The sequence below is a fragment of the Acanthopagrus latus genome, chromosome 1 (genome assembly GCF_904848185.1).
Source record: "Acanthopagrus latus isolate v.2019 chromosome 1, fAcaLat1.1, whole genome shotgun sequence".
NCBI lineage: Eukaryota > Metazoa > Chordata > Actinopteri > Spariformes > Sparidae > Acanthopagrus > Acanthopagrus latus.
Window position 1 is genome coordinate 9,714,672 of NC_051039.1, and position 14,201 is coordinate 9,728,872.

Below are 14,201 nucleotides of genomic sequence, written 5' to 3' on the forward strand. Positions count from 1 at the left end.
CCCACAGAGGTCAAAGTGTGAGAGGAATCACAGTGTCCTCTGTCAAGTTGTGAGGTGGATTTGTTTTTTTTTTTATTTTTTCACAGCTCTTTTCAGCTGATGGAGAGGGAGAAGGGGACAGTGAATGAGAGGACAAAAAAAAGTCTATTTCAAGGTGAATCTGTAGACATGACACAGCAGAGTCTAACATCTGCAGCATAAACCAATAATTCATCTCTCACATCAGCATTCAACACAAGTCATGGGCTGGAAACAACAAAAAGGACCAAGGACTTAGTAGAGAGAGTGAGGACAGAGAGGAAAAGCCAGAGAGGCAGAGTATCGACTACTGAAGCGTTTTCCATCTAGTAGTAGTACAAGAGACAGAGACAAACAGCTGACATTTAACTAATAGCATAAACATCGAGGGGGACACTTAAATTAATTTTCACTAACGATTCATCTACTGTTTAATTTAGATCAACTCATACATGACTGAGCCTATAGAATGTCAGAAGTAATGACCCATCACTGTTTACCAAGAGCGATTCACACAAAACTGAGGTGCTTATTTTCTACAATTCTGAGTCAAGTGGAACATGTTTTAGAGTGGATCCTCGTTTGTTCACAATAATGAAATAGATTCCACTTGCTAAATACCTATTGTACCAAAGCAGATAATACAAAAATGTGTTGCATTCACAGTGCAGGAAAGTGCGACTATTATAACATGTATGTAATCTGTAACAAGAGCATGACATATTTCTGATTTACTAATCTCTCAGGGAACAAGATTTAAGAGACAATATTTCCAGGCCCGTATCAAAGTGTGATGCATGTTGACACAGGAGGGATTTACTCATCATTTTATTCTCCTGCAGTGTCAAACTTGACTGGCAGTTTAGCTTTTCATCAAAGTTACTTTGAGTTTGGGGTAGTTAGTGTGAATTAGGATCAATCTAGCTCCGACTGAAATATTAACATTACAAAATATAAACAAAATAAACAATTACATTTTATACATGTAAAATACTACACAGCTAAATGTAGGCTTATTGAATCAAGCATTGACTTTGACTGAGTTCAATTTCCAAATATCCCACAGAGCTCATAAAAAGTAATGATCCCTAAATGGTTTTTCCATTATACTTGTAGTTTGCCTGTGTAGTGACAGTGATCTTGCTTGAAGTCACAGCTGTGTAGCGTGGTTACAAATCTATGAAATGCCACTCACATCCCCAATATGTTCAGTGATTCATCTAGTGAATGAATGAAGTAAAACGAAATAGCGACTTATCAGGCTAATGATCGTGTTGTGGATGTTCCAATCTAACACTAGTGACTATATGGTATAATTGATTTGATTCAGCAGAGAAATTAATAGTGATGGTGATCAAAATATTCAATATATCAAATCATTATTATTGAAATAACATCTGGATTCCTTCAATTCCATTTGCATTGCATAGAGTACACACAGTCCACTTTTAAATGTATGACTGGTCCCTGCCTGCTTCACAACCAATAACTGCACTTTCAGTGGTGTGCAGTCACATATTGATTTGGGACTTAATCATAGTGAACCACTCACTTAGAGTTGCTGCCTGAACTGAGGCTGGTGCTGAGTGGAGCATGGTCACTCCTCTCTGTGGGCATCTCTGAGGCCGAGGCTGACGACGACTGGGAAGACATCGACTCATTGCTGCCCATTGATGTCTCATCTGTGGTTAAGCAGGAGCTATCTCCCACTGCTGAAACTGAGATGAGAAATGAAAAAAAAAAACATTGTTATACTTAATTACTTCTTTTTTTATTAATTCTACGCAACAGTAAAAAGATTTAGTCTATTCCATCTTACTGCCGATAGCTTGCCTGATAAAGCAGCTGAATAATTTATCGATACATAAGGCAATGCTGCACCACCAGGGGACTTTACAAATCAAACTGCTGTCAAAACAGGCGAGACTTACAACCAAGTTTATATTGTTCATAATAATACATTTCTGCAGTCATAGACAGGAACCTAAGAAACACAGGGGAGATCCAAGCTCTTTTTTTTTCCCAATTTCACTGTCAAGTAAAGATCCTGCTTTTGGGAGATGGGAGAAGCACAGAGGCAACTGTTAATGTTAAAAAAATCAGTTTGTTTGGAGATTGTTCTCTCTTTTTCTTTCCCACAGCAAACACAAATCAAACGCTTACACCAAAAGCACACATTTGATTAAGATTGAACTGAATTAGTGCTGGTGCTCATGGCATAATTATTATCAAATATAAAACAATTATTACACGTTCTATATAAGCCACGCAGCCATAGCACTTATTTGTCTTATGTACTGCACAGTGTATGAAAAACATATTAATTTAAAAGCCCTGCACATCCACACAGGTGTTCAGTTATGATGAATCAGACCACAGATCAGGTTGGACAGGGGCGGAGCTTTGCTGGGAATTACCTGAGATCACCAAACTTCCTACTTAACTAATTACAGTGTTAATAATTGTAGCCTTACAGGCACAACAAAAGGGCCAGAGATGACATTTAGCAACTGTCAGTACACGCCCCTGCAGTCTTGAGAAGGCGACACAATCAGGCAATGGGTGTGTAAGGCCTCCAATGATTATGTTAGACAAAACACTTACAGATGATATACTACCAGCTAGAATGTTTGTATTTTCACTTTGCCTGTCTGAATATCCTGGTTTTATGTCTTTTTGTTCTTGACTTTGTAATTCTTGCTGGAAAAGTCACCATCTGTTCTCATTTTGATGCTTACAGTATTTTTGTCAAGTCGTTGTTCCCAAGCTGCGGCGTTGAATAAAAGCCAAAACATTTTTACAAAATATTATCAGGTCACAGTGAAGATGACCTTACAGCTTTTGAACAGAAAAATGACTTCACTTCATACAAGTGTTTAATAGGATGAAATGACGAATTGTTAACTAAATGTGTTTGCGAGGTCAGAGTGACCTTGACCTTTAACCTTCGATCACTCAATTCTAATAAGTTCATCCCTGAGTCAAGGTAAACATTTGTGTAAAACTTGTGCCCGACTCTCAAGGCATTCTTAAATGAACGAACAGCCCAAAAAAATAATGCCCCTGGCCATGGCATTCGCTGGTGCAAAGACATACACTATATTACCAAAAGTATTCGCTCACCCATTCAAATGATCAGAATCAGGTGTTCTAATCACTTGGCCTGGCCCCAGGTGTATAAATTCAAGCACTCAGGCATGCAGACTGTGAAACAAGACATTTGTGAAAGAATGGGCCGCTCTCAGGAGCTCAGTGAATTCCAGCGTGGAACTGTCATAGGATGCCACTTGTGCAACAAATCCAGTCGTGAAATTTCCTCGCTCCTAAATATTCCACAGTCAACTGTCAGCTCTATTATAACAAAATGGAAGCGTTTGGGAACAACAGCAACTCAGCCACGAAGTGGTAGGCCACGTAAAGTGACGGAGAGGGGTCAGCGGATGCTGAAGCGCATAGTGCAAAGAGGTCGCCGACTTTCTGCACAGTCAATTGCTAGAGAGCTACAAACTTCATGTGACCTTCAGATTAGCCCAAGTACAGTACGCAGAGAGCTTCATGGAATGGGTTTCCATGGCCGAGCAGCTGCAGCCAAGCCACACATCACCAAGTGCAATGCAAGGCGTCGGATGCAATGGTGTAAAGCACGCCGTCACTGGCCTCTAGAGCAGTGGAGACGCGTTCTCTGGAGTGATGAATCACGCTTTTCCATCTGGCAATCTGATGGACGAGTCTGGGTTTGGAGGTTGCCAGGAGAACGGTACATTTCAGATTGCATTGTGCCAACTGTGAAATTTGGTGGAGGAGGAATTATGGTATGGGGTTGTTTTTCAGGAGCTGGGCTTGGCCCCTTAGTTCCAGTGAAAGGAACATTGAATGCTTCAGGATACCAAAACATTTTGGACAATTCCATGCTCCCAACCTTGTGGGAACAGTTTGGAGCGGGCCCCTTCCTCTTCCAACATGACTGTGCACCAGTGCACAAAGCAAGGTCCATAAAGACGTGGATGACAGAGTCTGGTGTGGATGAACTTGACTGGCCTGCACAGAGTCCTGACCTGAACCCGATAGAACACCTTTGGGATGAATTAGAGCGGAGACTGAGAGCCAGGCCTTCTCGACCAACATCAGTGTGTGACCTCACCAATGCGCTTTTGGAAGAATGGTCAAAAATTCCTATAAACACTCTCCTCAACCTTGTGGACAGTCTTCCCAGAAGAGTTGAAGCTGTAATAGCTGCAAAAGGTGGACCGACATATTGAATTCTATGAGTTAGGAATGGGATGGCACTTCAGTTCATAGAATGAGTAAAGGCAGGTGAGCGAATACTTTTGGTAATATAGTGTAATAATGTGTCAAAGTAAATGGAGTTGCTCACAAAAAGGAACTTACAGAGAATTATTACCTAAATCAGCAGCTCCTCTTGGCTTGAAGGAATTTTTATGGAGTACACACATTTTGCTCCACACTCCTCACTCTCACACCATTGCAAACATGTTCTGAAAGTCAACAGAACGCTACCTGCTCAGTACCAAACAACAGCCAGACATAGTTAGCGACTATCTGGTGAACATAATAGAAAATTTAGCATCTGAAGAACCAGATATTTCCCTCAGAAGAAGGTAGAGACCAAAACCAAAGCTGAAAGTTAGTAAATATTGGACCAGAAACACACTGCGATAATGATAATGTTGCTTTTTGACTGCCGAATGAGTACCTAAGCAATTTTCCGCTCTTGAAGTCAAAATATGTCAGTGTGGTGCTAACAACTCATTTCTGCTAACAACTCACCCCCCCGCCCCCCAAAAAAAACATTTAGCAGGATTTAGTAAATCAATAACAAATATACAACTGATCTAAAAATCTTCTGAAATAGACGACTCGTCTGCACTGTTCTAAGGCTTCCTGACATGGTATGCTGACACATCCGCAGGGACATTAGCCACATGCAGCGTCACAGGCAGCCATTCACCTCACTTTCCCCCCTTCATCATCCTTAAATTTGCCTTTACCCACGGAAAGCACCACCAACTTACTAAAACTATTATGTGGGACTCATATAAACGACACAAAGGTTAAAAAAGGATTAAGCCTCTCATCCCTGATATTAAAATACCCGTACTAAAAGCTGGCGCGAGGGAGGTAAAGAGAGGCAATCTGGTAAGCAGATTTAGATTCCTTTTGTATTGTGGAGTGGAAAGGATTTGGCTGGCCCTGGATCAGACATTTCTGGAGTTAGATTCTATGGGTCACCAGGTCAGATGACCAGCTCACCTGATATACAGGAGATGGCCCCTATCGTTGTCTCCCGTTTCATCAAGTATCAGAGGAAGCCAAAGTGACTTTTAAGCATTTTAAAGTAAACAAGGGCACACAAAGTCAGAGAGGCAAATCTCTCCACACAGTATTACAGAGAGGAGGCAAGAGTTCAGTGTGTCATCGCCGCTACGGTTCTTAGAGATTACGAGGGAACAGACAACCTAACTGTGACCGAGTGAGTGAATGAATCCAGCAGGAATCAGGGCGAAATACACCCAGTCACCAGTTTATTCGATGTATCTACCTAAAAGTACAGTGCTTAAGCATAATATGATAGCCCAAAAATAAATCAGAGAAGCTCAAACCGGGAATCTGATCTGGAAAATATTTGCTGTATTTTTCACTGATGTCCTCCAGCTGCTTTGCTTCATCCCTCTGTGATTTACAGTTTCCTGATGGACTGATAGCTTTATTTGTTGCTAAAGTAACTGCTCACTGCTGCTAGCTGTATCTGCCATTAGCCTGTTTGCTCAGTTAGCCATGCAGTTAGTGGACTCCCCCGGCTGCAACACAAAAATCATAAAGGAAAGATTTTGGACAGTTATCAGAAAGGCTGACCACCACCAAACAATCCGCTTTGATTTCCCAGCCCAATTCTTGTCTTATTTATGTGGTCTGAAAAACAGTATATTTATCAAATTCACTGCTCCATATTCGTATCTTCCAAGCTAATGCTAAAATGGTAAAATATCTGTGACTCAGACTCTGGAGCCCCCCACTAGCAGGACACACTATGTAAAATAAACACTGAAAATTGTTGGGTCATGGAGAGTATGCATTTGCAAATTAGGTTAAACACATTATAGTTTAACACAGTGTTTCTTTTTTAGCTTGGTTCAAGACCAAGAAAACATTTCCTCGATCTTTGTGAAAAAAAAAGCTAACTGCTCTTAGCTGCAGCTTCAGTATCTGTGGGGTGTCACTGGTAACAGATTACGCAAAACCAAACAAAATGCCAACAAGAACTGGCTCACAGGAAAACAATGTCAGCATGAAATAATGAGGCAAAAAGTGCCAATTCATGCAAATTATCTGGGTAATATACATTGCCATAACATTAGGTATCTTTAGTATTTCTTAGACATACTTTTCTGGATAATGGATTTATTTCTCTTTACTTGTGCAAACTAATATTCATGAGCAGACATTATTACTTTGTGCAAACAGTGTATTCATTCAAAAGAGAATGAATTACTAATTGGCACACACAAATTATCAAACAAATTCATCCCTGATACCTGTTGGGTTCTGTAATGAATGACAACATATGCGAGTTGCACACTATCTGGAACTGAAAAGTGAAGGCCAATCTGACTTGTCAGGTTTAGATCATAATTCTAACTCTTAATAATCTTATAATGCGCACTGAGTTTAATATATTTAGAGATGTGAAACTATACAGGTGCACATTTGTTTGTCTCTTACCATTCTGAATGTCTAAGGCTTGTGGATTGTAGACAGCCAGGGGTCGGTTCTGTCGACTCAGCTTCTTGGACTGCCTTGTGGGAGCGGAGAATACTGGGGCAGCAGGTGAAAGAGGGCATGACTCGGGAGCATCTGCAAAGATCTGAATACACAATGCGAATAAGTCTCTACCAAGACAAAAAGTCACAGTGCAGATACTCAGAGAGTGTTGAGCAGCAGCGGCGGCATGTCCTCAACTGACCTCACTTAGTGAACGGTTTTGAAAGGCTTTATATAGTGGAAGATGAATGGAGGAGGCCATTTGCAGCCACAGCATGCACTCCAAGGGAATGCTGAGCAGCTCATTGATTGGACCCTAAAAACTGCATGTGACAAGATTTTGCTTGTGCCAAAATAAACAAGAGCGGCTCCACATGTAACGCAATCACATTCCGTCCAGAAATCTGGGTCTAAGTAAAGGTGACACTTCTCCGCAGAGAAATTGACCCACTCTCTAAAAGAGTTGAGAGTAAAATAAACAGGGTTTTGGACTCAAGGAGGGCTGGCCAACTGGCACAGCCTGTTTACACCGGGCCGTGTTTACATATAAACTTCAGATGTGGAGTTAAAAGAGAATAGGGCTGCAGAGGAGAGGAAGTCTCAGCAGAGCCTCCAAAAAGGATCACAGACGAGGAGAGGAGGGAGGTAGGGGAAGGGAGGAGAGAGAGAGAGAAGAAGTGGCAGAAAAAGTGAGACAGAGTGTGAACAGGAGAGGCAGACATGGAGGAGGGGGCATGAGAGAGAAAGTTTGTAGGAGAAAGGCAGATAGAAAAAGTGAGAAATCTGATATGGCTGAGAGTTTCTGCTGCCTCCCTCTCGCCTCTCTCTGCAGATGGAGGTGAATGTAAAACAGAGTCTACTGTTGGTATCTGGGGGTATCAACAGTCTAGAGTGGGACTAAGCTGTGAGGGGAAGTTAATGCCTGTCTGTCTGTCTGTCTGCTCAACTTTTCCCCTGCTCTAACACGCTGTACTTTCCAAAATGCTCTTGCTGCATTCTAACACTACATCCTTTATCACCTGGACAGTGTTGGATACCTCTGGGTAGTCTCAGAGACTGGCAGTATATACACTATGCTGCTGCTGTTGTTGTTTTAGCACATTTGTATACCCTGTTGTTTTTTTGATTTTTTTTTTTTTTTTTTTTTACCAGGCCTCTGTATTCTCTCACACCCCATTTTTCTTTTGTGAGCTTGGGTGGAGACATTAGTCACAACACACATCATCTTCCATTTAATGAAGCCAGAGGAAAAAATAAAATCACTAAAAGCTCATGGTTTCATTTGCTTCTGCGCAGAAGGCAGCGCTGCTCCACACAGATTAGAAAACTAATCTCAAACCTTTTTCTCTTTTGACACGGACAATTATCCCCCTTTGAGGATTGACACTGATTAATGACATTCTGGGGGGAGATTACATGATCTCATGAACTGCAGGTTATGAAACAACTCAAAATAAATGTATTTAGGCAGGCAAAGGACCTTCCAAGTATAATAAAATGTATATGGTAATCTACAGAATAATCAAGCAATTGAAAATGAAGAGAATACCATGTGTTTCATCTTGGTATGAGCACTTGGGGCTCCCCCTATTGGCCAGACTGAACCCTTCTGGATATTAAACTGCTGTCCAACAGCTCTGTACATTAATAACTGGATGAAGGTTATGTTGTCCCGATGGTTTAAGTTGTTATACGATTCATTTTCTGAACTCTATTCCTGCTCTGCTCATTATTTTGAAGAGGAAGCAATGAATCCAATCCAGTCCGTCCAAACAAACGACAAAGTACCCATTATTTAGCATGATGCATTTTCTTTGTGAAAACATTTGCACAAAGAAAGCGGTCTTTGAGTTGGATTACGCAATATTTGTCAGTAAATATACAGAAGTCTAAACAGCCTGAACTGACAGGACCTACAGAAGAGAAGAGCATCACACCCACCCTAATTGAGACTCCCCCACCAAAATGAGAAAATCTGGTGTCAGGTGCAGCACAGCATGTGCCAACAGAAACTGCCAAATCAAAACTTGACAGCAAAAAACAAAACTTCAAAACAATAGCAAGAAAGCGCTCCGTACCGAGACATCAGGACTTACAGACATTAGATCCTTTGCTTCGCTTGCACATTTATTATCCCTCAGTATCAGGTAATTACACGCCACCATGGTAAGTAAACACAAAAGGTGCTGCATGCAGCATACTGAGTCATGTCACCTGAATCAGATTTCTTTTGGTAGCTTGTGTTGCCAAGGGTGCCTAACTTTTAGTAAATATAGTTCTGGATGGCAAGTGGAAACACAATTACAAACAAATATGTCCCACTAACAGAATCAATCAGGTTAGTACAGTTGGTGCAGTGGAGATTTGACCAATCGAAAACAGACATTTGGGCAGAAAATGGAAAAATAACACAATCCTTTTCTATAGAAGTGGTGGTAATTACTTCCACTGGGGGATATAGTGCTATGATTAGAAACCTCCAGTTTTCAGGGAGTGTTCAGTTTCAAGTGCAATCTTGAGCGTTACCTTTTCATGGTGTTCAATGAGGATCTCCACCACAATGTTCTGGAACTTCAGATCCATGATGGCGGCGACGGTCTCCTCCTGCGGCCTCATTAACGTGGGGCCAAACACCACACCCAGGTTAGCCACGGTCATCAGATTCTGCTTACTGTGAGCTGCCACACTGAGGAAGATAAACAACCACATACTACATGTTTTCCTCCAAGTACTACCTCAGCGCCACCAATATGACATTTTATTTAGGGCAGAATAAAACTGTACAAATGTGAGAAAGAAAAAAACCAGATTCTAACTCATTCTTTATACTTTAGTTATTATTTAACAAGGGACAGCTGTACTTAAACTCAACAGTGTTGCTATGCTCTGAAGAAATGAAAAGAAAAGTCCATTACATAAGCAAACAAGAGAATAAAGACAACTACAGCTTGGCTACTGCCACACAAAAAAAAACACTCTTGACTACACATTACAGGGTTTCTCATGCAATCTGTTGAGAATTTAAGTAAGACAAGAAAATATCATGATCAATTAATTAGTAGTAAATAATAGCAGCACTTATAAAATATAAGGTATCTGCTGTATAAAACCTGTCTGTGTTCAAATGCCTCAGTTCATTAAAAACCCTGCCAGAACACACCAGAGAAAACCTTTAAGTATTTGTAGTTTCTTTATCATAATGCATGAATTCACAGTTTAAAATGGCTCAAGTATTGCAGCAAGTTGCTGCCATCTTGACAGATAACTTTGAACATTCTCTTGAACCTTTTCTCTCCCTGTGTATTACCTCTTACTTTTACATATTAAGAATAGGATGTTTTCTTGATTAAACTTCTTTTTAAATGTTTTTAATTTTTTTGCTTCCACATCACAAAGCTGACAGACACTGTGAATACATATGAAGCAGCCACCAGCTAGTGCTCCAAACATTAACTTGTCCTGCATGCACATGTTTGACTTATGACTTGACTAAATTCCTGACTCTGAGTTTTTAAAAAAGAGAGCATTTATGCATGAAGACTTGTTAAGGTGACTCGCGTGCAACCCATAAGGCTTTTATCAAATCCAACAACTATGAATAGTTCTGGCAGTGTCTATTCTGATCATTCTAACAACATGGTAATTGACATTTGACATGGAGGATTGACACGTTTCATCAAATGTCTTGTAGATCAGTTCTGAGATCGGGAAACCTTTAAAAACTTTATCATACGAGTTCAAATGAAGTGGAGAGAAAAAAACCTTTTACTTGAAGAAAAAGTTATATGGGCAGGTGAAGAGATTTCACACTCAAAATATGATGATATGCAGTGCATCTGCAGAGAGACAGTTTAAATAGCTTCAAAGGATGCCTTTGAAGACAAAAACATTGGTGACAACTCACATTTATAACATCTCTGAAACCATTTCAGATAGCAGTGTGAAATTCTGGCTTTGCTTCCTTCCCCTGCAGGACATGCACAGACGCCAACTTCAGAAAAATATTCGAGTCTCTCCAGTCTGGAGAATTTCACGCTGGATAATCCAAATTCAATTTCAATAGCGCTGCCTTTTTACCAGAGCCTGATTCTGCAGCGGGTTTCTATGAAATAAGATCCACCAGACTTTCACTGCCTCAGGGAAGAGGGATTATTTACTTATCTTCAATTTGCTCATATTTAGTTTATAAAAAGCTTGCTGAGGTAAAACCTTGTAATGTTAGTGGACATTATTTCTTAAATCTTTCTTGCTATCTAATCTCACAAATGGAGTGATGCACAAAAGTTGTCCATCCAGGGGTGTATAGAGTAATCTCAAGAGAGGACTTAATTTGAGAGGTCCATTTCATTTCACTTCACTGGTGGGCTGCACGACGGCATGCTGAACAGGTACGGCAGGCTACACAATCCTCCTGCAGCAACTTTAAATGTACGCCAATATGACCCAAGAAAAGGCGTAAAAAAATGTTATGCTAGCAGCATCAATTTTCTTACCCTGCAGCCACTGAGCAGACAGAGAGGAGATGGAGTGACAGCAGGGAAGGGGGAGTGAAGAGAGTGGGAGTGAGGGAGATCGAGAGAAAAAGCATGTGGAGTGAGAATGAGGAGACAGACAGGAGGAGCAGAAAGAGAGAACTGAGAGAGAGGGGGTGGAGATTGAGTGAACTATGACCAAGGAACTATGAGCACTCACTTGGCCAGATGCTTCATAAGCAGCCCGAGGACTTGTCGATTCCTCTCCGGTAGTTTGTGGACCAGGCAGTGGACGGCTTGGATGCGAGTCTCTGGACTACCGCCCTCTGTTTCAAAAACGCAGAAGCAGCCGTGCACTCGCATTAAACTACACGGATTTTCTCTGCGCTCTTCAGGTGGCAAAGAGCCAACGCAGCTGCGATCTAATACTGTACAACATTATCAAAATTTAAAGACATGATGATACACTACATATACAGATGATTTGTGCAGTGCAGGATCTGGAGTTCAATGCACAGAAACACCAAATAAGGGTCATATAGTGGGAGAACTGAAAACCTCTATTACTTCAAAAGTTCTAAAAACAATTAAGATAGACTCGGGGTAGTCTAAAATCGAGCAGAAGTTAGTGGACCTTTAAGGACACAATGATCAGAGGCTATCACCCTCAAATATAAGGATGAGAGTAGAGGATGATGCATTTCATTTCAAGTAAGTGAAGAAGAGGTGTGATAGCGATATACGGTCTGAATCCTCCCAGAATTTGGCAGCAGGGCCCACTATGCTGGCGAAGGAGATAGCTTTACGTTACTGTCGCTACCGTATAAAAGGGTTGTGTTAAAACCCCCCAGATCATCTCTTAAACATTTCCTCACACATGGGCATCTGACCGCCCACACACAAAAAAACACACACACATACACAGACACACAAAATATCATTACTATGGGAACGACAAGGATTTAAACATGGAAAAAGCTTCTTATGGATGCTGTCATCCGTCAAAAAAATATTCATTGCTAATCCACTTTTTCCCCCTCGTTATGAGGGCATTGCGAGCGCCTGATAAAAATGTCAACCTGATCCAATTATAGCACTTGTTGTAATAAGATTCAAGTTTGGCTTGCACTAAAAACATTTCATACATAAATGATGTTACGTGGGTGAAAAAAAAAGTGTCTTCTTGCTGTTCAAGGTCACTCCCTGGACCATTTGAGGGCATGGAAATTACAGCTTATTTATCATTCAAACCTTTTTAGCTCTAATTGCTTATTTGGCCACACACTTTAGAAGAACTTAAAAAAAATAAGAGAATTTAGAAATATAAACAGAATATTTGCAGTCTGAATTTTCAAAATGATGTGTCTCTAAACAATAGTTAGCTGAATGTGACAGAGTCAGATGGACTAACTGGAGATCAACAACAAATACATTCATATTTCTCATCAAAAAAACATTGAGCATTAAAAAATACATAAGCATTACACTTTTTGGAGACACCTGCCAAAGGAACAGTTCACCCCAAAATAAAAAATACATACAAATTTCTCTATCACAGCTCAGAAGGGACCCTGCACCTACTCATGGAGAGGCTAGCTAACTATGCTAATGTTCCAGCTCAGTCCATAAGTCTGCCATTAACGTTTACATCGCAAACTGTAACAATCACCAGCCTTTGTCCAAGAGTACATGCATGCTTCCCTCTGTGCAGTGATACTGGTTACATCGTGGTTTGTGGATTGTTTCGATTAAACAGATTATGATTCCTTGAAATTTCCTATGTATTTTTTGGGTCCTTTAAGCACAAGTGATTTTGACAAAACTCTGTAACTCTCACCAAAACATTCTAGATGGATAAATAGTAGTACAGGTAAGAGGGAACTTGTATTTTTGATTCTGGGGTGGACTGGCCCTTTAAGTGTTTTTAAAGAAGAGGATTCTTCTTGGCATTCAAGACACAGTCCAATAGCTAGACTATGAATCCGTTCCTCAAGGGAGTTGACCACTATTACCGCCTTAAAAGAATAGGTAAAAAGTTCACAAAAAGTTTGTAAGTAATTTCACTATTTTTCACTTGACTGCATGTTTTCAATAACTCACTGAAGAAGAACAAACCATTGGACCCCAGTGCTTAAACTGATTAAATGTTGATTCCAGACCTAAACATGTATACACTGCTTTTTGTTTATGGTCTGCATTCAAATCAAGTAGTGGTGTAAGAGGTGGTCAGACTTACTCGCAGGGCTAATAAACTCTTTGTAAAGTCCGTAGGTCATCAGCGGCTCAGGAAGGCTCCTTCAAAGAGAGAGTGAGAGAAAGACAGAAGGGTGTGGTGGGGGGTGGGGTGGATGGAGAAGTGAGAGTTGAAGTCAGCGAGGAGAGACAGAAATAGCCGGCGCACTGTTTTATAGGGTCTGCACACAGCAATGATTAATGTGGCCAGGCCAGGGGATGGAATTAGATGGCGCGCGCATTGAGATAACCAAGTTCATCTGAAGGTACTTTCACACTGCAGCTGGCCTGTGGCCAGAGGTACTTAGCCTCAGAGGAAACTGAGGAGATTGACCCTGCTTTATCCCAGGAGGGCAGACACAAAGTAAAAGACAAGACACAGCAATGCTAAACATGGTTTATTATAGCATAACAATATGGATATGCCATATTAGCTTAAATGGTGTCTGAAGATCACTAAATGTTGTGGTTTGTACTATCTGACTGCTTTGGGGTTCAAACTACACAGTCCCACAACCCACAGCTCATTACACCAAATTGATTCTTAAAAAGGGTCAAAGCCTGAAAATCAGTCTGTCTCAACACAACAGTAGCCCCCTTTGCTAGGTTATTTACAACCTGATCAGAATACATGTAGAAGGTTGACAGTAACACAGCCAGTGGCCACTTTAAATTACGTGGAAAAACACTATTATGATT

The 14,201-nt window shown here is 40.8% G+C and overlaps 1 protein-coding gene across 5 annotated transcripts in view; it reads right to left on the reverse strand.

The window, feature by feature from the left end:
* Positions 1 to 14,201, reverse strand: part of arhgap10 (Rho GTPase activating protein 10) — a 53,784-nt gene that overhangs the window by 11,828 nt on the left and 27,755 nt on the right. For all 5 annotated transcript variants that reach the window (XM_037101921.1, XM_037101919.1, XM_037101941.1 and 2 more), the window contains 5 exons: positions 13,507 to 13,565; positions 11,491 to 11,596; positions 9,325 to 9,484; positions 6,760 to 6,901; positions 1,571 to 1,736 (listed from right to left, as the gene is read on the reverse strand). In XM_037101921.1, coding sequence (XP_036957816.1) covers positions 1,571 to 1,736; positions 6,760 to 6,901; positions 9,325 to 9,484; positions 11,491 to 11,596; positions 13,507 to 13,565 — 633 coding nt within the window. The remainder of the gene's footprint in view (positions 1 to 1,570; positions 1,737 to 6,759; positions 6,902 to 9,324; positions 9,485 to 11,490; positions 11,597 to 13,506; positions 13,566 to 14,201) is intronic.